This window comes from Bombina bombina, chromosome 12, assembly GCF_027579735.1.
Source record: "Bombina bombina isolate aBomBom1 chromosome 12, aBomBom1.pri, whole genome shotgun sequence".
NCBI classification, from domain to species: domain Eukaryota; kingdom Metazoa; phylum Chordata; class Amphibia; order Anura; family Bombinatoridae; genus Bombina; species Bombina bombina.
Genome location: NC_069510.1, coordinates 56,141,736 through 56,168,436, shown reverse-complemented (window position 1 = coordinate 56,168,436; position 26,701 = coordinate 56,141,736). Strand labels below are relative to the sequence as shown.

General features: G+C 40.8%; 1 protein-coding gene across 1 annotated transcript in view; it reads left to right on the top strand.

Annotated features, from left to right (window-relative positions):
• LOC128642663 (CXXC-type zinc finger protein 1) overlaps window positions 1–26,701 on the top strand; it is a 231,298-nt gene that overhangs the window by 156,401 nt on the left and 48,196 nt on the right. The window contains exon 8 of the mRNA XM_053695446.1: window positions 2,031–2,225. Within this exon, the coding sequence (XP_053551421.1) occupies window positions 2,031–2,225 (195 nt within the window). The remainder of the gene's footprint in view (window positions 1–2,030; window positions 2,226–26,701) is intronic.

Sequence of the window (26,701 nt, the reverse complement as noted above, 5' to 3'; positions counted from 1 at the left end):
TAGTAATTGGAATGAATCCATACCTGGAAATAAATACATTTATCAGGTAAGCATAAATTTTGTTCTTCACTAATAAAAAAAAAATAAGAAAACCACAATGGGGCGCCACGGTGTGCATTCACTCAGTAAAGAGTGATAAAGTAACACTTGCACATAGATGCTGAAAGCACAGTCCTGCTGCCACGGGTAGATAAGTAATTTTTAGTGGGGAACCTCTTCTCTCAGGGAGCAGCCTGGACCAATTCTAATACGTACACCTAGATCACTCCATCTTTCCTATTTGGATGAATGTGAGCCCTGCATGAGAATTGTGGACTTCCACTTTTATTAGTTGTTTGTTTTTTTTGATGGAAGAGGGCACCCTCTTTCACTAGTTTAAATACTATAAAGGTGGAATTATTGGTTTAATGCTAAAATTTGCTATAAACTGTAAGCTTATTAGCGGGCACTTAATACAAAACTTCTACACCCCAGGTATTTTTACATTTTTAATTTAACCCTTTTGTTGCCAAGGGCAGAAAAGGAAATTCAGGAATAAACCCCCCCCCCCCCTTTATTAAAATAAAATTATAAAAAATAAACTTTATTATAATAAAATGTGTGTGTGTATGTATGTATATAAATATATATGACAATTTCCATGATTTTAATTTATAAATAATTGGGTGTTTGGATCAGCAATTTCATTTTGATCTATTAAATAACTGGAGGACACAGTAATATTTCAGTAGTTAAATGAGGTTTATTGTATTAACATAAAATGTGCAATATGCATCAAAACGAAATTAAACAGGTGCATAAATTTGGGCACCCCAACAGAAATATTGAATCAATATTTAGTAGAGCCTCCTTTAGCAGAAATAACAGCCTCTAGACGCTTTCGTATAGCCTGTAATGAGTGTCTGGATGAAGGTATTTTGGACCATTCCTTCTTGCAAAACATCTCCAGTTCAGTTAGGTTTGATGGTTGCTGAGCATGGACAGCCCGCTTCAAATCACCCCACAGATTTTCTTTTTATTAAATAAAAAAAAAAAAAAGATTTTCATTGAGGTTATGCAAATAGTAAACAATAAACAGAAGTTCAGTAACATGCATGCATTAGGTACAGTAATATTTGTTTAGCTTTTACATTCTTATAGAATTAATTGAATTACCATGTACATGACAGCGTATAATTAGGTAGACAGTACATTACTTTTGTACAAAATACTGAATATAGCGCTGCGGAATCTGTTGGCGCTCTACAAATAACCGATAATAATAATATACATATGGGAACCTCATTTTCTATTTTTTATTTTTGTGGGGAATGAAAGCACCTCAACAAGGCTAGCCGACCACTCATGGGCCTTTAAACTTTAAATGAATAGGAAGAGGAGCTCTAATATTACATACGGTCACTTTTGGACCTTGAAATTAAGTTAATATCTTATATATAATTTCGTGTGGCACAGTTTGTTATAAGAACAGTAATATATACAACCTGGTATGTAAGACGTATAACAAACATGCAGCACTGTATGCTCAGTTATATTATATGCAACAAACCTACTATCTATATATCCAACCAAGGGAAAATGGAGCAAAATACTATGAGCCAGTGTTGGACTAACATGGGTTAACATACATACATCCTGGAGTGCCAGGGGTCTCGGGGCATAGTGGTACAAATTATGCGATGAAAAGCTTAATATCTTAGGGTTGGGAATCGTGTCTTCAAGTATAGGATGAGTCTTAAAATATATTTCTAAACATTTACGAAAGATCAACTAAAACAACACAATATATTGAAAATACTGCCTGAGGATGTAAAGCAGGTTAACTAAGATATAGAGAGGACTACAAGTTAAATATATCCTATCACAGACACTGACAGGGCTAAATACCTATAAGGGACAGAAGATAGTACACAGGCACAATTTACAGATAAATGTCTGTGCAACCACATACTACAACTAGGAATAACTATATCTATGAACAGCAACATATATCAGAACAGAGTCTCATACCAATTGTACTCCCCTTATAGTTCAATCCAGGCTGTCTAAGACACAGTACAATCTGCTATAGATTACTTCACAAGGATGGCCATGTAAATATGCAATGCTCTGTAACAGCTCGGCCGTGCAGCTTAGGCACATCACCCTATTCCGGAACGCCAGAAACCCTTCAGATGATCAGCCTTCACATCGCTCTCCAAAGCAAGTCTCAGGGCGACATCCAGGTGAGCCGCTACACAAGGCATACCATATAGCTGGAGCAGAACTTTTACTAGTACTGTGGGTTTGTCTGGCGCAGTATTTACCGCCCATGTAGCTTGTAAATCAAGCAGTGTCCAGCATCTCAACAAAACTTCGCTATCTCCCCTGTCGTATGATACGGCTGGTACCCCTCTAATACCCGCAACATACCAATAAGATTCCGGCTTCTCCGGTAGGCACAAGTCCCCATTATTCTGCTCCAACGGGTGGCCATCAGAAGGCCATATTTGCTGCTCACATAGTGAAGCGAAGATCTTGGTATTGCTAGGTGACTTCGCCGAGCAGCCCGGTAAGGACACTGCTGGTGATTGAAGCGAGACCAACTCCACATATTCAGTACGGTCCACTGTAAATATCATAAGCGTGGCCTCTGGGGTATGAGTAGTAGCAAAAGTAGAAGTATTTTTCTTTGTCACCGAGTCAGGAATAATGTCTTCCGCCATTTTGTTTGGCTCTTGCCCCATATGAGTACTCCGTGTATCCTCTGGGGCCTCTATAGCTACTGAGTTCTTACGTCCGCGATCTCTCCTCAGCGGTATAGAACCATCTCCACATTCATCCGCTGTCCAGCATATCTCTCTGGGTAGGGTCTTTTCCATGGAGTTTGCAGGCATGAGAAGGCTGTAAAGCTCAAACTGTAAGTCCCGGCAATAAAGTTCCACAAGTTGCACCATATTGCGCTCCCATGTGTCTATGGCATCCATATTTAGCAATAGCTTAAATAGTAAGAAAGATGTTGCTCTGTTAGTAGAACAGGAAGTATTCTTCAGCTCAGAAGGCTGATCTTTATCTGGTATTATCAGATCAATGGAGAGGTAGATGAGGTTCTAGGCCGTCCCTAGGCCTCTGCTGCGCACCTCACCGATTCTGGTCTGCTGGGCTGAAATTAACAGCATAAACTGCCTAAAACTTTTCCACGAAGAGTAGATATCTTCATATAGCTGAAGTTTGGGTTAATGAGATGAATTTAGGAGAGATAAACAGCAGTTTTAACATCTCCTCTGCAGAGCCCAGTTCAAAAAGCAGCCATCACAGTCGATAGTCGGACACGCCCCCCCACCCCACAGATTTTCAATGATATTCAGTTCTGGGTACTGGGATGGCCATTCCAGAACATTGTACTTGGTTCCTCTGCGTAAATGCCAGAGTGCATGTTGAGCATTGTTTTTGGTCGTTGTCTTGTTGAAATATCCAGCCCCGGCATAACTTCAACTTTTGTGACTGATTCCTCAACATTATTCTTAACCCCTTAATGACCGGACCATTTTTCAATTTTCTTACCCTTAATGACAATGGCTATTTTTACATTTCTGCAGTGTTTGTGTTTAGCTGTAATTTTCCTCTTACTCATTTACTGTACCCATACATATTATATACCGTTTTTCTCGCCATTAAATGGACTTTCTAAGGATACCATTATTTTCATCATATCTTATAATTTCCTATAAAAAAAAATATAAAATATGAGGAAAAAATTGAAAAAAACACACTTTTTCTAACTTTGACCCCCAAAATCTGTTACACATCTACAATCACCAAAAAACACCTATGCTAAATAGTTTCTAAATTTTGTCCTGAGTTTAGAAATACCCAATGTTTACATGTTCTTTACTTTTTTTGCAAGTTATAGGGCCATAAATACAAGTAGCACTTTGCTATTTCCAAACAACTTTTTTTCAAAATTAGCGCTAGTTACATTGGAACCCTGATATCTGTCAGGAATACCTGAATATCCCTTGACATGTATATATTTTTTTTTAGAAGACAACCCAAAGTATTGATCTAGGCCCATTTTGGTATATTTCATGCCACCATTTCACCGCCAAATGTCATCAAATAAAAAAAAAAGTTCACTTTTTCACAAATTTTGTCACAAACTTTAGGTTTCCCACTGAAATTATTTACAAACAGCTTCTGCAATTAAGGCACAAATGGTTGTAAATGCTTCTTTGGGATCCCCTTTGTTCAGAAATAGCAGACTTATATGGCTTTGTGGTTGCTTTTTGGTAAGTAGAAGGCCGCTAAATGCTGCTGCGCACCACACGTAAATTATGCCCAGCGGTTAAGGGGTTAAATTAGGTAGCTTGTAGGGAGCTTGCAGGGTTAATTTTAGCTTTAGGGTAGAGATCAGCCTCCCACCTGACACATCCCACCCCCTGATCCCTCCCAAACAGTTCTCTTCCCTCCCCCACCCCACAATTGTCCCCGCCATCTTAAGTACTGGCAGAAAGTCTGCCAGTACTAAATAAAAGGAGTTTTTATTTTTTTTAATAAAAAAAAATAAAATGTTTTAGCTGTGATGGACTCCTGCCTTAGCCCCAACCTCCATGATCCCCCCCCCCCCAGCAATCTAACCCTCTCCCCTACCTAATTGCCGCCATCTTGGGTACTGGCAGCTGTCTGCCAGTACCCAATTTGCCCCCCAAAAAAGTGTTTTTAATTATTATTTTTTATTTCTAATTTATTTTTTTCTGTAGTGTAGCAGCCCCCCACAATACCCCAACCCCCGCCCCCGCCCCGATCCGCATATATATATATTCCCCCCCCACGTCCCACGCATTGGTGGCAGTGTGTTTAGGTGGTCGCGGGCGTGCGCGCGCACCCGCGCGCGCACGCGCACGCGCATGCGCGCCCCCCGCACGCTCCCGGCACCCGGCGTGCACATTGCACTAACAGGAGCCGGATGCCGGGTAGCGATGGGCCGCCCACCCGCCTCCCTGTTGCGCTCCCACCCACCAACGAACCGGCCGCATCGCTACCGGTGCAGAGAGGGCCACAGAGTGGCTCTCTCTGCATCGGATGCTTTCTAAGGGTATTGCAGGATGCCTCAATATCGAGGCATCACTGCAATACCCTGAGAGCTGCTGGAAGCGATTGCGATCGCTTCCAGCACTCTCTTAGACAAGTGACGTACCAGGTACGTCCATTGTCACTAACTGCAAGTTTTTGCAGGACGTACCTGGTACGTCACTTGTCATTAAGGGGTTAAAGGGACACTGAACCCAAATTTTTTTCTTTCGTGATTCAGATAGAGCATGCAATTTTAAGCAACTTTCTAATTTACTCCTATTATCAATTTTTCTTCGTTCGCTTGCTATCTTTATTTGAAAAAGAAGCTTCTTTTTTTCAGCACTCTGGACAGCACTTTTTTATTGGTGGATGAATTTATCCACCAATCAGCAAGGACAACCCAGGTTGTTCACCAAAAATGGGCCGGCATCTAAACTTACATTCTTGCATTTCAAATAAAGATACAGAGAGAATGAAGAAAATTTGATAATAGGAGTAAATTAGAAAGTTGTTTAAAATTTCATGCTCTAAAATTTGGGTTCAATGTCCCTTTAAGTATCTGCTGATATTGAGTGGAATCCATGCGACCGTCAACTTTAACCAGATTCACAGTACCGGCACTGGGCACACAGCCCCACAGCATGATGGAACATCCACTAAATTTTACTGTGGGTAGCAAGTGTTTGTCTTGGAACGCTGTGTTATTTTGCCACCATGCATATGCCCCTTGTTATGACCAAATAACTCAATCTTTGTTTCATCAGTCCACAGCACCTTTTTCCAAAATGAAGCTGGCTTGCCCAAATGTGCAAGAAGTAGGAGTGTAAGAGGTGGCGCCTACGGCTATCTGTTATAAAACAAGTGACTAAAAATAGTGTCTAAAACAAATAACACACAAATTATCACAAAAAATTGTGCCTAAAACGAATATCACAAAAAAATACTAAATGACAGAATTAATGAAAAGTAAAAGTTTTTTTATATAGAAACAATTCATAGTGATCAAAAATTAAAAGTATTGAGATATTAACTGTTAGTACTAGTTGCTTTCTATATAAAGTGTAGAGCAGGTAAAGCAGTGGGTACTGATCACTGGTAATTGTCAGATAACTGATTTGATTTATACATATAAATATATCAATCACAGGAATTTTTGCTTTATATATATATATGAAGGTTCTCAAGTGAAATACAATAGTCAAACTCCGGTGTAAAACAATGATGGAAATAACAGTATTATAATATATATGTTTTTACTCCCATTCAAAATACCATGTTAGAGTTAAAAAAGTATCATTTGACACAATTAAGGCTCTTGAAAAAAGGGGTTTAAAAAAGCTGCAGCTAAAAAATAATAAAAAAAAAAAATAATAAAAAAATGAGACAATGCAAAAATGTAAGAATGAAAAAATGTTTACGTATTTCTTAAAATCTCACATTGGTTATAATCCTCGTGTTCTTAGGTTGCATATAATTGGCTAGGTTACGAGTTCGGCGTTAGCCTTAAAAAGCAGCGTTAAGGGGTCCTAACGCTGCTTTTTAACTCCCGCTGGTATTACAAGTCTGGCAGGTACAGGTGTACCACTCACTTTTCTTCCGCGACTTTTCCATACCGCAAATCCCGCAAATTCCATACCCTTAAGTCAATTGCGTATCCTATCTTTTTAATGGGATTTGCCTAACGCTGGTATTGCAAGTCTTGGAAGAAGTGAGCGGTACAGCCTCTACCTCCAAGACTCCTACCGCATATAAAAGTCAGTAGTTAAGAGTTTTATGGGCTAACGCTGGAACATAAAGCTCTTAACTACAGTGCTAAAAAGTACACTAACATCCATAAACTACCTATTAACCCCTAAACCGAGGCCCCCCCACATCGCAAACACTATAATAAAATTATTTAAAGGATTACTTTCTGTTATCATTTTTAAGCTAAACAACTAACATATTAAAGTTAATAAACATTAATTAAAACCTACTGACCTATATTTTCTCCAAAACGAAGTTTCATAACGTTCTAAAAGTTATATCTTTTATTCGCCGATGATGTCACGTTATCCTGCCCACTATTTTCAGCACTGCGTGTTCAAAATACTTAAACCAATAACTTTGTGTTTAAAGCGCCATTTTGAAACCTAGGTATTGTAAACGGATTGGTACAGAGCAAAGGATACCCACGGAGTGGGTTTGGAAAACAATTAAATTTGCAGATAAGATTTCTGATATACGGTAGAGATATGTTAATGAAATGTGATTGATAAAAAGCGTATTTGGGGTAGTTAGTAACAGGCATAGAAAATATTTACTTACAGTGGCCCTTTAACCCCTAATCTGCCGACCGGACATTGCCGCCACCTACATTATACCTATGAACCCCTAATCTGCTACCCCTAACATCGCCGACACCTACATTATATTTATTAACCCCTAATCTGCCGACCGGACATCGCCGCAACTTTAATAAATGTATTAACCCCTAAACCGCCGCACTCCCGCCTTGCAGACACTAGTTAAATTTTATTAACTCCTAATCTGCCCCCCCCCACCGTCGCCGACACCTACCTACAATTATTAACCCCTAATCTGCTGCCCCAACGTCGCCGCTACTATATTAAATGTATTAACCCCTAAACGTAAGTCTAACCCTAACACCCCCCTAACTTAAATCTATTTTTAATAAATCTAAACAAAATTACTATATTTAAATAAATTATTCCTATTTAAAATTAAATACCTATAAAATAAACCATAAGATAGCTACAATATAACTAATAATTACATTGTAGCTATTTTAGGATTTATATTTATTTTACAGGCAACTTTGTATTTATTTTAACTAGGTACAATAGCTATTAAATAGTTAATAACTATTTAATAGCTACCTAGTTAAAATAATTAAAAAATTACCTGTAAAATAAATCCTAACCTAAGTTACAAATACACCTAACACTACACTATCAATAAATTAACTACAATTATCTAAAATAAAATACAATTAAATAAACTAAACTATAGTACAAAAACAAACACTAAATTACAAAAAATAAAAAAATATTACAAGAAGTTTAATCTAATTACACCTACTCTAATCCCCCTAATAAAATAAAAAAGCCCCCCAAAATAATAAAATTCCCTATCCTAAACTAAATTACAAATAGCCCTTAAAAGGGCCTTTTGCGTGGCATTGCCCCAAAGTAACCAACTCTTTTACCAGCCCTTAAAAGGGCTTTTTGCGGGGCATTGCCCCAAAGTAATCAGCTCTTTTACCTGTAAAAAAAAGAAATACAATACCCCACCCCAACATTTACAACCCACCACCCACACACCCCTACTCTAAAATCCACCCGATCCCCCCCTTAAAAAAACCTAACACTACCCCATTGAAGATCACCCTACCTAGCCGTCTTCAGCCATCCGGGCACCGATGGGGCAGAAGAGGACATCCGGACCGGCACAAGTCTTCATCCGATCCGGCCAGAAGTCTTCATCCGATCGGGGCAGAAGAGGTCCTCCATCCAGCAGAAGTCTTCATCCAAGCAGCATCTTCTATCTTCATCCTTCCGGCGATGAGCAGCTCCATCTTGAAGACCTCCAGCGCGGAACCTCCTTCTCGGCCGACGACTACCCGACGAATGGCTGGTCCTTTAAATGATGTCATCTAATATGGCGTCCCTCGAATTCCGATTGGCTGATAGGATTCTATCAGCCAATCGGAATTAAGGTAGGAAAAATCCGATTGGTTGATTTAATCAGCCAATCGGATTGAACTTCAATCCGATTGGCTGATTGGATAAGCCAATAGAATGCAAGGTCAATTCTATTGGCTGATCCAATCAGCCAATCGGATTGAACTTCAATCCGATTGACTGATTAAATCAACCAATCGGATTTTTCCTACCTTAATTCCGATTGGCTGATAGAATCCTATCAGCCAATCGGAATTCGAGGGACGCCATCTTGGATGACGTCATTTAAAGGACCAGCCATTCGTCGGGTAGTCATCGGCCGAGAAGGAGGTTCCGCGCCGGAGGTCTTCAAGATGGAGCCGCTCATCGCCGGAAGGATGAAAATAGAAGATGCCGCTTGGATGAAGACTTCTGCTGGATGGAGGACCTCTTCTGGCCTGATCGGATGAAGACTTGTGCCTGTCCGGATGTCCTCTTCTGCCCCATCGGTGCCCGGCTGGCTGAAGACGGCTCAAGGTAGGGTGATCTTCAATGGGGTAGTGTTAGGTTTTTTAAGGGGGGATCGGGTGGGTTTTAGAGTAGGGGTGTGTGGGTGGAGGGTTGTAAATGTTGGGGGGGGTATTGTATTTCTTTTTTTTACAGGTAAAAGAGCTGATTACTTTGGGGCAATGCCCGGCAAAAAGGCCTTTTAAGGGCTGGTACAATTGCTGGTTACTTTGGGGCAATGCCCCGCAAAAGGCCCTTTTAAGGGCTATTTGTAATTTAGTTTAGGATAGGGAATTTTATTATTTTGGGGGGCCTTTTTATTGTATTAGGGGGATTAGATTAGGTGTAATTAGATTAAACTTCTTGTAATATTTTTTTATTTTTTGTAATTTTGTGGGGGGGTTTTGTACTATAGTTTAGTTTATTTAATTGTATTTTATTTTAGATAATTGTAGTTAATTTAATTAATTTATTGATAGTGTAGTGTTAGGTGTATTTGTAACTTAGGTTAGGATTTATTTCTTCTGTTATGTGTGATCAGTCCACGGGTCATCATTACTTCTGGGATATTATCTGCTCCCCTACAGGAAGTGCAAGAGGATTCACCCAGCAGAGTTGCTATATAGCTCCTCCCCTCTACGTCACCTCCAGTCATTCTCTTGCACCCAAAGACTAGATAGGAGGTGTGAGAGGACTATGGTGATTATACTTAGTTTTTAGAACTTCAATCAAAAGTTTGTTATTTTACAATAGCACCGGAGCGTGTTATTACCTCTCTGGCAGAGTTTGAAGAAGAATCTACCAGAGTTTTTCTTATGATTTTAACCGGAGTAGTTAAGATCATATTGCTGTTTCTCGGCCATCTGAGGGAGGTAAAAACTTCAGATCAGGGGACAGCGGGCAGTTGAATCTGCATTGAGGTATGTAGCAGTTTTTATTTTCTGAATGGAATTGATGAAAAAATCCTGCCATACCGTTATAATGAACATGTATGTATGCTTTACACTTTAGTATTCTGGGGATGGTATTACACCGGAATTACTCTGTAAAAGTACATTAAACCTTTTATTAGGTATTTTTCATGTTAAACGTTTTTGCTGGAATGTAGAATCGTTTGCATTAAGGAGGTACTGAGTGAATAAATATTTGGGCATTATTTTTCCACTTGGCAGTTTGCTTGTGTTAATTATGACAGTTTCGTTTCTCTCTCACTGCTGTGTGTGAGAGGGAGGGGCCGTTTTTGGCGCTCTTTGCTACGCATCAAAAATTCCCAGTCAGTTTTTCTGCATGATCCGGTTCATCTCTAACAGAACTCAGGGGTCTTCAAACTTTTTTGAAGGGAGGTAGATTCTCTCAGCAGAGCTGTGAGACTTATATAGTGACTGTGATTTAAAACGTTGCTCTGTAATTTTTATGTTTAAAATTTAATTAGTGTTATTTTACTAATGGGAACAAACCTTTGCTAAAAAGTGTGTTGTTTGTTAAGAGTGATGCTATAACTGTGTTTCAGTTCATTATTTCAACTGTCATTTAATCGTTTAGTGCTTCTTGAGGCACAGTACGTTTTTATTAAATAAAATTGTAACCGAGTTGCATGTTTATTGCTAGTGTGTTAAACATGTCTGATTCAGAGGAAGATACCTGTGTCATTTGTTCCAATGCCAAGGTGGAGCCCAATAGAAATTTATGTACTAACTGTATTGATGCTACTTTAAATAAAAGCCAATCTGTACAAATTGAACAAATTTCACCAAACAGCGAGGGGAGAGTTATGCCGACTAACTCGCCTCACGTGTCAGTACCTGCATCTCCCGCCCGGGAGGTGCGTGATATTATGGCGCCTAGTACATCTGGGCAGCCATTACAGATAACATTACAAGATATGGCTACTGTTATGACTGAAGTTTTGGCTAAATTACCAGAACTAAGAGGCAAGCGTGATCACTCTGGGGTGAGAACAGAGTGCGCTGATAATTCTAGGGCCATGTCTGATACTGCGTCACAGCTTGCAGAGCATGAGGACGGAGAGCTTCATTCTGTAGGTGACGGTTCTGATCCAAACAGATTGGATTCAGATATTTCAAATTTTAAATTTAAATTGGAAAACCTCCGTGTATTACTAGGGGAGGTCTTAGCAGCTCTCAACGATTGTAACACTGTTGCAATACCAGAGAAAATGTGTAGGTTGGATAAATACTTTGCGGTACCGGCGAGTACTGACGTTTTTCCTATACCTAAGAGATTAACTGAAATTGTTACTAAGGAGTGGGATAGACCCGGTGTGCCGTTCTCACCCCCTCCAATATTTAGAAAGATGTTTCCAATAGACGCCACCGCACGGGACTTATGGCAAACGGTCCCTAAGGTGGAGGGAGCAGTTTCTACTTTAGCTAAGCGTACCACTATCCCGGTGGAGGATAGCTGTGCTTTTTCAGATCCTATGGATAAAAAATTAGAGGGTTACCTTAAGAAAATGTTTGTTCAACAAGGTTTTATATTACAACCCCTTGCATGCATCGCGCCGATCACGGCTGCGGCAGCATTTTGGATTGAGTCTCTGGAAGAGAACCTTAGTTCAGCTACGCTGGACGACATTACGGACAGGCTTAGAGTCCTTAAACTAGCTAATTCATTCATTTCGGAGGCCGTAGTACATTTAACCAAACTTACGGCTAAGAATTCAGGATTCGCCATTCAGGCACGTAGGGCGCTGTGGCTAAAATCCTGGTCGGCTGATGTAACTTCTAAGTCCAAATTACTTAATATACCTTTCAAGGGGCAAACTTTATTTGGGCCCGGTTTGAAAGAAATTATTGCTGACATTACAGGAGGTAAGGGCCACGCTCTACCTCAAGACAAAGCCAAAGCTAAGGCTAGACAGTCTAATTTTCGTCCCTTTCGGAATTTCAAAGCAGGAGCAGCGCCAACTTCCACTGCACCAAAACAGGGTGGAGCTGTTGCTCGTTACAGACAAGGCTGGAAGCCTAACCAGTCCTGGAACAAGGGCAAGCAGGCCAGTAAACCTGCTGCTGCCCCAAAGACAGCATGAACCGAGGGCCCCCGATCCGGGACCGGATCTAGTGGGGGGCAGACTCTCTCTCTTCGCCCAGGCTTGGGCAAGAGATGTCCAGGATCCCTGGGCGCTAGAGATCATATCTCAGGGATACCTTCTAGACTTCAAATTCTCTCCCCCAAGAGGGAGATTTCATCTGTCAAGGTTGTCAACAAACCAAATAAAGAAGGACGCGTTTCTACGCTGTGTACAAGATCTATTATTAATGGGAGTGATCCATCCGGTTCCGCGGTCGGAACAAGGACAAGGGTTTTACTCAAACCTGTTTGTGGTTCCCAAAAAAGAGGGAACTTTCAGGCCAATCTTGGATTTAAAGATCCTAAACAAATTCCTAAGAGTTCCATCGTTCAAAATGGAAACTATTCGGACAATCTTACCCATGATCCAAGAGGGTCAGTACATGACCACAGTGGATTTAAAGGATGCTTACCTTCACATACCGATTCACAAAGATCATTACCGGTATCTAAGGTTTGCCTTCTTAAACAGGCATTACCAGTTTGTAGCCCTTCCATTCGGATTGGCTACGGCTCCAAGAATCTTTACAAAGGTTCTGGGTGCCCTTCTGGCGGTACTAAGACCGCGAGGAATTTCGGTAGCTCCGTACCTAGACGACATTCTGATACAAGCTTCAAGCTTTCAAACTGCCAAGTCTCATACAGAGTTAGTTCTGGCATTTCTAAGGTCGCATGGATGGAAAGTGAACGAAAAGAAGAGTTCTCTCTTTCCTCTCACAAGAGTTCCATTCTTGGGGACTCTTATAGATTCTGTAGAAATGAAGATTTATCTGACAGAAGACAGATTAACAAAGCTTCTAAATGCATGCCGTGTCCTTCATTCCATTCAACTCCCGTACTAAACCTGGGTTCTTACCTAAGGTAGTCACCAACAGGAATATCAATCAAGAGATTGTTGTTCCATCCTTGTGTCCAAATCCTTCTTCAAAGAAGGAACGTCTTCTACACAATCTGGATGTAGTTCGTGCCCTCAAGTTCTACTTGCAGGCAACTAAAGATTTTCGCCAAACTTCTTCCCTGTTTGTCGTTTATTCTGGACAGAGGAGAGGTCAAAAAGCTTCTGCTACCTCTCTCTCTTTTTGGCTTCGTAGCATAATACGTTTAGCCTATGAGACTGCTGGGCAGCAGCCTCCTGAAAGAATTACAGCTCATTCCACTAGAGCTGTGGCTTCCACTTGGGCCTTTAAGAATGAGGCCTCTGTTGAACAGATTTGCAAGGCTGCAACTTGGTCTTCGCTTCATACTTTTTCCAAATTTTACAAATTTGACACTTTTGCTTCTTCGGAGGCTATTTTTGGGAGAAAGGTTCTTCAGGCAGTGGTTCCTTCTGTATAATGAGCCTGCCTATCCCTCCCGTCATCCGTGTACTTTTGCTTTGGTATTGGTATCCCAGAAGTAATGATGACCCGTGGACTGATCACACATAACAGAAGAAAACATAATTTATGCTTACCTGATAAATTCCTTTCTTCTGTTGTGTGATCAGTCCACGGCCCGCCCTGTTTTTTAAGGCAGGTACATATTTTTTAAATTATAATTCAGTCACCACTACACCCTTGGTTTCTCCTTTCTCGTTGGTCTTTGGTCGAATGACTGGAGGTGACGTAGAGGGGAGGAGCTATATAGCAACTCTGCTGGGTGAATCCTCTTGCACTTCCTGTAGGGGAGCAGATAATATCCCAGAAGTAATGATGACCCGTGGACTGATCACACAACAGAAGAAAGGAATTTATCAGGTAAGCATAAATTATGTTTTTACAGGTAATTTTGTAATTATTTTAACTAGGTAGCTATTAAATGGTTATTAACTATTTAATAGCTATTGTACCTAGTTAAAATAAATACAAAGTTGCCTGTAAAATAAATATAAATCCTAAAATAGCTACTTCTGCTGGATGGAGGACCTCTTCTGGCCTGATCGGATGAAGACTTGTGCCTGTCCGGATGTCCTCTTCTGCCCCATCGGTGCCCGGCTGGCTGAAGACGGCTCAAGGTAGGGTGATCTTCAATGGGGTAGTGTTAGGTTTTTTAAGGGGGGATCGGGTGGGTTTTAGAGTAGGGGTGTGTGGGTGGAGGGTTGTAAATGTTGGGGGGGGTATTGTATTTCTTTTTTTTACAGGTAAAAGAGCTGATTACTTTGGGGCAATGCCTGGCAAAAAGGCCTTTTAAGGGCTGGTACAATTGCTGGTTACTTTGGGGCAATGCCCCGCAAAAGGCCCTTTTAAGGGCTATTTGTAATTTAGTTTAGGATAGGGAATTTTATTATTTTGGGGGGCCTTTTTATTGTATTAGGGGGATTAGATTAGGTGTAATTAGATTAAACTTCTTGTAATATTTTTTTATTTTTTGTAATTTTGTGGGGGGTTTTTGTACTATAGTTTAGTTTATTTAATTGTATTTTATTTTAGATAATTGTAGTTAATTTAATTAATTTATTGATAGTGTAGTGTTAGGTGTATTTGTAACTTAGGTTAGGATTTATTTTACAGGTAATTTTGTAATTATTTTAACTAGGTAGCTATTAAATGGTTATTAACTATTTAATAGCTATTGTACCTAGTTAAAATAAATACAAAGTTGCCTGTAAAATAAATATAAATCCTAAAATAGCTACAATGTAATTATTAGTTATATTGTAGCTATCTTATGGTTTATTTTATAGGTATTTATTTTTAAATAGGAATAATTTATTTAATGGACCAGTCAACACATTAGATTTGCATAATCAACAAATGCAGGATAACAAGACAATACAATAGCACTTAGTCTGAACTTCAAATGAATAGTAGATTTCTCTTGTGGTGTATCTAGTCCACGGATCATCCATTACTTGTGGGATATTCTCCTTCCCAACAGGAAGCTGCAAGAGTATCACCCACAGCAGAGCTGTCTATATAGCTCCTCCCCTAACTGCCACCTCCAGTCATTCTCTTGCAGCTCTCGACAAGCATGGAAGCAGTTAGAGAGATGTGGTGAAATTTAGTTGTTTTTCTTCAATTCAAAAGTTTGTTAATTTTAAATGGTACCGGAGTTGTACTATTTTGGTCTCAGGCAGAAAAAAAAAGAAGAGTCTGCCTGTGGTCTCTAATGATCTTAGCAGGTTGTAACTAAGATCCATTGTTGTTCTCACACATAACTGAAGAGATAGGTAACTTCAGCTTGGGGAATGGCGTGCAGGGTATCCTGCTATGAGGTATGTGCAGTCTAAATTTTTCTAGAAAAATGTATATGCTAGAAAATGCTGTTGATACCGGATTTATTTGAGGTAAGCCTGATTACAGTGCTTTAATAACGACTTGTATCATGCTTACTATTAGAGGTAACACTCCTTATTATTTTTTCAAATTACTGAAATATAAAACGTTTGCTGGGAGTGCTTAAACGTTTTTATATGCTTTTTGGTGATAAAACTTTATTGGGGCCCAGTTTTTTCCACATGGCTGGCTAAAATTTGCCTAGAGATAGTTTTGTTAGGCCTCTCACTGTGTAGACAGGAGTGGGAGGGGCCTAATTTTGCGCCTAAATGCGCATTAGCTTTTGCAGACTGAGACATCCAGTTTCCCTGAAGGTGTTCCCTGAATGCTTAGGACCTCTCTGAAGGGTTTTGGTGCTTTCCAAAGTCGTTTGTATGGCAAGGTAGGGCCACAGCAGAGCTGTGGCAGTTTGTTGTGACTGGTAAAAAACATCTATTTCGTTTTTTTGATCCGTTTTTGAAACTAAGGGGTTAATCATCCATTTGCAAATGGGTGCAATGCTCTGTTAGCCTATTATACACACTGTAAAAATTTCGTTTGATTTACTGCTTTTTTTCACTGTTTTTCAAATTCTGACCTTTTTTATTTTTCTTAAAGGCACAGTACCGTTTTTATTTTTTGCTTGTTAACGTTCTGTAAAGTGTTTTCCAAGCTTGCTGGTCTCATTGCTAGTCTGTTTAAACATGTCTGACATAGAGGAAACTCCTTGTTCATTATGTTTAGAAGCCATGGTGGAACCCCCTCTTAGAATGTGTACCAAATGTACTGATTTCACTTTAAGTTATAAAGACCATATTCTGTCTTTAAAAGATTTATCACCAGATAAATCTGACAAGGGGGAAGTTATGCCGACTAACTCACCCCACGTGTCAGAGCCTTTGACTCCCGCTCAAGAGGCGCCAAGTACATCTAGCGCGCCCATGGCGTTTACTTTACAAGACATGGCGGCAGTCATGGATAATACACTGTCAGCGGTATTATCCAGACTACCTGGGTTACGAGGAAAGCGAGACAGCTCTGGGGTTAGAAGAAATACAGAGCACTCTGACGCTTTAGTAGCTATGTCTGATACCCCCTCACAATATGCAGAAGCTGAGGAAGGAGAGCTTCTTTCTGTGGGTGATGTTTCTGACTCAGGGAAGATGATTCAACCTGATTCTGATATGGCAACATTTAAATTTAAGCTTGAACACCTCCGCGTGTTGCTCAGGGAGGTTTTAGCTACTCTGAATGACTGTGACACCATTGCAGTGCCAGAGAAATTGTGCAGATTGGATAAATACTATGCAGTGCCTGTTTACAGTGATGTTTTTCCAATACCTAAAAGGTTTTCAGAAATTATTACTAAGGAATGGGATAGACCAGGTGTACCGTTCTCTCCCCCTCCTATTTTTAAGAAATTGTTTCCAATAGATGCCGCCACACGGGACTTATGGCAAACGGTCCCTAAGGTGGAGGGAGCAGTTTCTACCCTAGCTAAGCGTACTACTATCCCCGTCGAGGACAGTTGTGCTTTCTTAGATCCAATGGATAAAAAGTTAGAGGGTTACCTTAAGAAAATGTTTATTCAACAAGGTTTTATTCTACAGCCTCTTGCATGCATTGCCCCAGTCACTGCTGCGGCGGCCTTCTGGTTTGAGTCTCTGGAAGAGGCTTTACAGGTAGAGACCCCATTGGACGATATACTTGACAAGCTTAGAGCACTTAAGCTAGCCAATTCATATGTTTCTGATGCCAATGTTCATTTGACTAAGCTAACGGCTAAGAATTCTGGTTTTGCTATTCAGGCGCGTAGGGCGCTATGGCTTAAATCATGGTCAGCTGATGTTACTTCAAAGTCTAAGCTTCTTAATATTCCCTTCAAGGGGCAGACCCTATTCGGGCCTGGTTTGAAGGAGATCACGGGAGGAAAAGGTCATGCCCTCCCTCAGGACAGGTCTAATAAATCAAGGGCCAAACAGACTAATTTTCGTGCCTTTCGAAACTTTAAGACGAGCGCGGCATCAACTTCCTCTAATACAAAACAAGTCGGTCTGGAGACCTAACCAGGCTTGGAGCAAAGGTAAGCAGGCCAAAAAGCCTGCTGCTGCCTCTAAGACAGCATGAAGGATTGGCCCCCGATCCGGTAACGGATCTAGTAGGGGCAGACTTTCTCTCTTCGCCCAGGCTTGGGCAAGAAATGTCCAGGATCCCTGGGCGTTGGAAATTGTATCCCAGGGATATCTTCTGGACTTCAAAGCTTCCCCTCCAAAAGGGAGATTTCACCTTTCACAATTATCTGCAAACCAGATAAAGAGAGAGGCATTCTTACATTGTGTTCAAGACCTCCAAGTTATGGGAGTGATCTACCCAGTTCCAAAGGAGGAACAGGGACAAAGCTTCTATTCAAATCTGTTTGTGGTTCCCAAGAAAGAGGGAACCTTCAGACCAATCTTAGATCTCAAGATCCTAAACAAATTTCTCAGGGTCCCATCATTCAAGATGGAGACTATTCGTACCATCCTACCTATTATCCAGGAGGGTCAATACATGACTACAGTGGATTTAAAGGATGCTTATCTTCACATTCCGATTCACAAAGATCATCATCGGTTTCTCAGGTTTGCCTTCCTGGATCAGGTATTACCAGTTTGTAGCTCTTCCCTTTGGGTTAGCTACAGCTCCAAGAATCTTTACGAAGGTTCTGGGGTCACTTCTGGGGGTCCTAAGGCCGCGGGGCATAGCAGTGGCCCCTTATTTAGATGACATTCTGATACAGGCGTCAAATTTCCAAATTGCCAAGTCTCATACGGACATAGTTCTGGCATTTCTGAGGTCGCACGGTTGGAAAGTGAACGAAGAGAAGAGTTCTCTATCCCCTCTCACAAGAGTTTCCTTTCTGGGAACTCTGATAGATTCTGTAGAAATGAGGATTTACCTGACAGAGACCGGGTTATCAAAACTTCTAAATTCTTGCCGTGTTCTTTATTCTACTTCTCGCCCTTCGGTGGCTCAGTGTATGGAAGTAATCGGCTTAATGGTAGCGGCAATGGACATAGTGCTGTTTGCCCGCCTACATCTCAGACCGCTGCATGCTCAGTCAGTGGAATGGGGATTACACAGATTTGTCCCCTCTACTAAATCTGGATCAAGAGACCAGGGATTCTCTTCTCTGGTGGCTATCTCGGGCCCATCTGTCCAAAGGTATGACCTTTCGCAGGCCAGATTGGACAATAGTAACGACAGATGCCAGCCTTCTAGGCTGGGGGGCAGTCTGGAACTCCCTGAAGGCTCAGGGATCGTGGACTCAGGAGGAGACCCTCCTTCCAATAAACATTCTGGAACTAAGAGTGATATTCAATGCTCTTCAGGCTTGGCCTCAGCTAGCGACAATGAGGTTCATCAGATTTCAGTCGGACAACATCACGACTGTGGCTTACATCAACCATCAAGGGGGAACAAGGAGTTCCCTAGCGATGCTGGAAGTTTCAAAGATAATTCTTTGGGCAGAGATTCACTCTTGCATCTATCAGCTATCCATATCCCAGGCGTAGAGAACTGGGAGGCGGATTTTCTAAGTCGACAGACTTTTCATCCGGGGGAGTGGGAACTCCATCCGGAGGTGTTTGCACAATTGGTTCAACGTTGGGGCAAACCAGAACTGGATCTCATGGCGTCTCGCCAGAACGCCAAACTTCCTTGTTATGGATCCAGGTCCAGGGACCCCAAGGCAACGCTGATAGATGCTCTAGCAGCGCCTTGGTCCTTCAACCTGGCTTATGTGTTTCCACCGTTTCCTCTGCTCCCTCGTCTGATTGCCAAAATCAAGCAGGAGAGAGCATCAGTGATTTTGATAGCACCTGCGTGGCCACGCAGGACTTGGTATGCAGATCTGGTGGACATGTCATCCCTTCCACCATGGACTCTGTCTCTGAGACAGGACCTTCTACTTCAGGGTCCTTTCAACCATCCAAATCTAATTTCTCTGAGACTGACTGCCTGGAGATTGAACGCTTGATTTTATCAAAGCGTGGCTTCTCCGAGTCAGTCATTGATACCTTAATTCAGGCACGAAAGCCTGTCACCAGGAAAATCTATCATAAGATATGGCGTAAATATCTTTATTGGTGTGAATCTAAGGGTTACTCATGGAGTAAAGTCAGGATTCCCAGGATATTATCTTTTCTCCAAGAAGGATTGGAAAAGGGATTGTCAGCTAGTTCCTTAAAGGGACAGATTTCTGCTCCGTCTATTCTTTTGCACAAGCGTCTGGCGGATGTTCCAGACGTTCAGGCTTTTTGTCAGGTTTTTGTTAGAATCAAGCCTGTGTTTAAACCAGTTGCTCCACCATGGAGTTTAAATTTGGTTCTTAAAGTTCTCCAAGGGGTTCCGTTTGAACCTCTTCATTCCATAGATATCAAGCTTTTATCTTGGAAAGTTCTGTTTTTGGTAGCTATTTCCTCGGCTCGTAGAGTTTCCGAGTTATCTGCCTTACAGTGTGATTCCCCTTATCTGATCTTCCATGCAGATAAGGTAGTTTTGCGTACCAAACCTGGGTTTTTACCTAAGGTGGTATCTAATAAGAATATCAATCAGGAGATTGTTGTTCTGTCAATGTGTCCTAATCCTTCTTCAAAGAAGGAACGTCTATTACACAATCTTGACGTGGTTCGTGCTTTAAAGTTTTATTTACAAGCTACTAAAGATTTTCGTCAAACATCTGCTTTGTTTGTTGTCTACTCTGGACAGAGGAGAGGCCAAAAGGCTTCGGCAACTTCTCTTTCTTTTTGGCTAAGAAGTATAATACGCTTAGCTTATGAGACTGCTGGCCAGCAGCCTCCTGAAAGGATTACAGCTCATTCTACTAGAGCTGTAGCTTCCACATGGGCTTTTAAAAATGAGGCTTCTGTTGAACAGATTTGCAAGGCGTCGACTTGGTCTTCGCTTCATACTTTTTCAAAGTTTTATAAATTTGATACTTTTGCTTCTTCTGAGGCTATTTTTGGGAGAAAGGTTCTACAGGCAGTGGTACCTTCCGTTTAAGTACCTGCCTTGTCCCTCCCTTCATCCGTGTACTTTAGCTTTGGTATTGGTATCCCACAAGTAATGGATGATCCGTGGACTGGATACACCTTACAAGAGAAAACATAATTTATGCTTACCTGATAAATTTATTTCTCTGGTGGTGTATCCAGTCCACGGCCCACCCTGTCATTTTAAGGCAGGTATATTTTATTTTTAAACTACAGTCAACACTGCACCCTATGGTTTCTCCTTTCTCTTGCTCGTCTTCGGTCGAATGACTGGAGGTGGTAGTTAGGGGAGGAGCTATATAGACAGCTCTGCTGTGGGTGATCTTCTTGCAGCTTCCTGTTGGGAAGGAGAATATCCCACAAGTAATGGATGATCCGTGGACTGGATACACCACAAGAGAAATAAATTTATCAGGTAAGCATAAATTGTTTTTGTTTTTTTTTATTCAATATTTTTTTTATTAATTTTCCATTTTCATAGCGATACAACGAATAATGAAAAACAATTTACATATGTAACAAATTTTAAATGTATAAACATAGAACTGTATCCTTAAGCAAATCCACATCATTTAACATCGAACGGTGATATGCAATCTCTGGAATATCGTCTATCCATTATGTTCCAGCTTGGGGGGAAAGTGGGGAAGGGAATAGAAAAAGAGAAGAAACTGAAGAAGAGAAACAAAGAGGGGGGGGGGAGTTTCAAAGAGTTCATCAGTAATTTCAGTGTTGTTCTTAGTCGTTGTTAGTATCTAGCTAACCTGGCTGTAATATAATCCAAATTAAAGAGACCTTGCTCCCATATAAAGAGCATATCATTAATAAAGTCATGTTTACCTACATAATGATAATGATACTTTTCCAGTGTTAGAATGTGCTCAACCTCCGCTATCCACTGTGTTTGAGTGGGAATATCTTGGCTTTTCCACATTCGGGAGATTAATCTCTTTGCACATGCTAGCATCAACTGAAGGAGATTTGTGCGGTATAAGCAGTGTATTGGTGGGAGGATGTTGAGTAATATAAGGTTAGAGCTGAAAGTAATATGTGTCCCTAGTATCTTGTTAACACATCTTTCTATGTGTGACCAGAATTCCGCTAGAAGAGGGCAATCCCACCAGATGTGTGTCATGTTACCTATCCCACTGCAGCGTCTCCAACAAGCTGAAGAGGCTGTAGGAAAAATATATCTGAGACGCTGCGGTGTCAGATACCAGAGGGTGAGTATTTTATAGTTCAATTCAGATATGATCATTGAGGAAGAGGCTGAGTGTGACATTTTAAAGCTAGACTTCCAGTCATCGTCTGCAATTTCCTCTAACATTTCGGTCTCCCATTTCTTTATAAAAGTAGGGCGTTGGTCTGGAAAGGATCCCCTCAACAATCTATGTGTCAAAGAGAGAAGTGATCTTTTAGAGTCAGGGTTGATACATAGCTTCTCAAATACTGTTAATGATCTGAATATGTTAGTTTTGTGTGTATTGTTATAAATCGCGTGACGTATCTGTAGGTACGAGTACCAGCTATGGAAGGGTGAACCCAGCTCATCTTTTAACCTAGTCATATCTTTGAACTCTCCCGACTCCAACATAAGATAAACTGGTAGATTGCATAGGTGTTTCTCAGTGTTCACATGGATAAAAGAAACATTTTCTAAAAATATTCGATTACCCAATATAGGAGTGAGAGGTGAAATCGGGGTGGAGATTCCTGTATTATGGGCTAAAACTGAGTCCCATATATCTAGGGTGGTCTTAACATAAGTATTCTGGTATGCTAGTGGTGGTCTGTGGCTTTTAGGTACCCATGCAATATCTCTCATATGGTTTGTCCCTATGAGGGAGCTTTCAACCTGCACCCAAAGGGCAGATTGTTGAGAGTGTGTCCAGGAGATCACTCTGGACATATGAACCGCCTTATAATAATTTAAGAGGTTTGGCACATTCAGTCCTCCATCCTCTTTATGCATCTATAGTGTGTGTTGAGAAACTCTGGGTTTTTTGTAGGACCATATGATTGAATTAATCATTTTCTGTTGGGCATTTAGATATGAAACAGGCAGGGCCATCGGCAATGTCTGCAAAACTCTAATTGTGTTGTCCTTTGCTTCTCTACCCTTTACAAAGCCAACTTGGTCTGGGTGTATGATCTTAGGTAATATTGCATTGAGGCGGTTAGATAAAATTTTTGCATATATCTTTATGTCGATATTTAGGAGTGAAATGGGTCTGTAATTACCCGCCAGGGTTTCCACCTTGTCCGCCTTCGGAATTACTGTGATAGTAGCTTTTAATAAAGAGGTAGAAAAAGCCTCTCCTTTATCTATTGATGTGAATAGTGCATGTAGCGGGGGACAAAGTTGGGATTGGAATAGTTGGTAGAATTTGGCAGGTAACCCATCCGGCCCAGGAGATTTACCGTTTGGGAGTGCCTTAATAGTATTCAATATTTCTTGGGTTGTTATAGGGGCATCTAGAGTATGGCTATCTTCCTCTGAGATATTAGGGGTCTCCACAGTATTGAGATAGTGTGTGATTTTATTAATATTCTCTTGAGTTATATTGGGGTTAAGGTTATACAGCTTTGTGTAGTAGGCTACAAATGTGTCTGCAATATCTTCGTGTTCACTGACCAGTCCCCTAGAGGGATGTGAGATGGATCTAATAAATGAATTAAACTTTTGTCTTTTAAGGGATCTTGCTAACAAACGCCCTGCTTTATTACTTTCTGTGAAATACTTGGCCTTAGTTAACGCTCTCAAGTGAGCTTTTTGAGTTAAATATTTATTAAGGCAATCTCGCGCTAACTTAAGTTCAGAGAGTTTTTGGTCTGAGGTCGGGTCAGTCTTGTGTGCCTTATCGGCTGTATTCAAGGCGTCGGTCAGTGAAGTAAATTGAGCTATTCTTAATTTCCGTATTTTAGCTGTATGTTTTATTAAATGACCTCTGATAAAGCATTTATATTCTTCCCAATTGTTACTCACAGATGTGTCCCCTGGTTTGTTGTTTAGGAAAAACTCATCAGTTGCCTTAGTCACTTCTTCTAACGTTTCCTGACTTGTCAGAATTGTCTCATCTAACCTCCAGCTCAGTGTGTTTTTCGGTCTAGTTGGTCAGTGGAAGGTGGAAATGACCATGCTATGATCTGACCATGGAGTGTGTGATATTTTAGACTGGGTTAGGCTAGTTAGGAGCGTTTGGCTGCACATAATGTAATCTAATCTGGAATAGGAATGCTGGGGGTGCGAAAAAAAGGTGTAGTCTTTCTGTGTAGGGTGTGCAACTCTCCAGGTGTCAAATAGGGAAATGGAGTACAAGACTTCGCAGTTCGCTTTCAGGACCTTATTACTGAGGTATGATTTCCCTGTGGAGTTATCTAGGGAAGGGTGCATAGTAAAGTTAAAATCCCCTCCCATTATAATTGGGCCTTTGGAGATATCCAAAATAGCATTAATAGCTGATTTATAGAAATTGAGTGTGGGCCTATTTGGGGCATATATATTGACAAAAGTGACCAAGGTGCCGTAGTACAGTCCCACAAGGATCAAAAGTCTCCCCTCTTTATCTGTATTTTTCTGAAGCAGTTCAAAGGGGGCACCCCGTTTGAACGAAATACAAACCACATTTTTCCTGCTTGTGCCTGAGCTAAGAAAGTGTTTATCGAAGTGTTGTGTGGCTAGTTGAGGTTCGTTTCGTTTCTTAAAGTGAGTCTCTTGTAACATAATTACGTCAGTGCCCTTCTTAAAGAAATCAAAATACGCTATTGAGCGCTTGCCAGCTGAGAGGAACCCCTTCACATTTTGACTTGCAACTGTAATTGTGTTCATCTCCAACCCTAGTATCTGCAGAGGAAAACACTAGACTTGTAGTTTTCCTTGTTGGCCAGCCAGACAAGAAGCTTTGAATAAGAGAAAGAGGCAGTGAAGAAAAGAAGAAAGAGAAGAAGTTATAGGGGGGGGGGGGGGGGGGGGGGGGGTAGAATGAGCTAATACCTTTTAGATAGAACGATTTTTGTTGTATTATTGAGAGTTACTGCAATCAATAATATGGATAGGTGATACAATGCAAATTTTTAAACCTTGAAAAACTTTCAACAAATGAGGCAGAATAACAGACTGGGTAGCTACATACATTACCAATACTGTATTCAGCTGTTAATTTCTTAAGCTATATAATTCCATGATATTTAATATTTATTATCTCGCTCCTAGTGGTATCATGCTCCTAAACAAGGATACACATAGACAACAAGCATAGTAGGTACTGTTAACAGTGTAAACCAAACTTCTTTATTAAACTCACTACTATCTAGGAAAACTCCCCTGTCCTATCACTAACTTTTAGTGGGCTCCAGACCCTTCACATTCGTGTGTGCTCACATTGTTTCACCACATTATATAATAGAAAAATATATAACTAATCCATGTACTTGCTGCCGTTAGGCCAATTCCTACGGCGGCGCCACAGGGTGTGATTGAACTAAAAAAAAATTTGTATTAGGGCCAATAACCTTTTAGATCTCAATGCCTCATGTCACATCAACTAATACCTTGAACATTTAATTTGACTATATAAGAGGCTTTTAATTTGAGACTATTTCAAGGGGGAAAATAGTCTCTTTAGAATTGAGAACTTCCATGCATTTGTCAAATCCCACCTGTTATTTAGGACATTGAATGGTTAGCATTTAAGAACAAGGTAAACTGTTAGAACGTGCACTTTACACATAAAATATATCAAACATCAACACCATATAGCAGGTGTTCAGGTTGGTCAAACCTAAACCTAGATCAACAAATCCTTTGTAAATAATATACTTGCCCGATTTATTCAATCACTACCGTCTTTCAAGCTTCTCCCGTATGGGTGTGAAGATGGCTATTGTCAGCACTTTTGCTTAAAAGATTAACATGAACTGACAATGGGGACATAAGCCATATTCAAGAACATCAAACAAACAAAAAGACACAGCTAGTTCATCCTGGCTGTATTGAGTCAGTGTCCACTGGGCTGGCTTGTTTCCGTTTAAGCTGGTTGGTTGTCTTAATAGGCCAAGGTTTCCTCTGCGGCTTTGGGGCCGCTCGTTCCAGCAAGGGGTTTTGAAATGTCGACTCAGAGTCCGTACTTGGGGAAGGAATTCCTATAATATTGCAAAATTTGTCAATGTCAGATATATATCTGCATTCATATCTACTCCCATTCTTTGTGGAAATCACTGAGGTGGGGAATCCCCATCTATACGGAATCTTTAACTGTCTCAAATGAAGAGTTAAGACCGAAAAGTCTCTTCTTTTTTGCAGTGTCCTCGCAGACAGGTCTTGAAAGATCTGTATCCGGTGTCCTTGATACATCACTGCTTGTTGCTTTCTGGCCAGATTGTAAATGTCCTCTCTGTGATGGTAGCTCTGAAATCTGACAATTATATCTCTAGGCGGGGAGTCAGCATCGGGTTTTGGGCAGAGGGCCCTGTGTGCTTTGTCTAGGACCACATCTGTTAGTTTCATGTTGGTGCGATACCTTAGAGGTGAGATCTGCCATTTTTTTAGAAAAAACAAATTCATGCTCCTCCAGTGAATCGACTCTAGCAACAAACGGACATCCCACAGCTGAGGGTGGAATTCCAGAGTGTACAGGGGAGAGGAACTCGGCGGCTTTCTTCCCATCACACACAGAGGGTTCCCAGAGCTGTTTCATGCTGGCGGTATAACCGCTACACTGGATTACAAAAACACTTGGAGCTCCTGAACAAATTAAGAGTGAAAGAGAGTTTTGTATTGAAAGAGGATACCCCTCCATCTTGCTACCGATACCGGGAAGGAGACCTATCTATACACTATGCGGCACTTACCTCATGAGATTGAGGTAAAGGAGTGTAAGTAGACTCCCAACGGGTACGTTGTGGAACGGGGATCTACCTTTTTACCTGTCTATTAGATTTGCATTATATCCATCTATATACATCTATAGAAGTTTTCATCCGATATTGGACATTTACCAGAACATTTTTTGTGTTATATTTGCATCGATATTTCGTTGCATCTCATATTCTAATTTAGACTTCATCCAATTATTTCAGCCATATCCTGGTTACTATTATATTTTGTGTATGGTAGAGTGTTAAT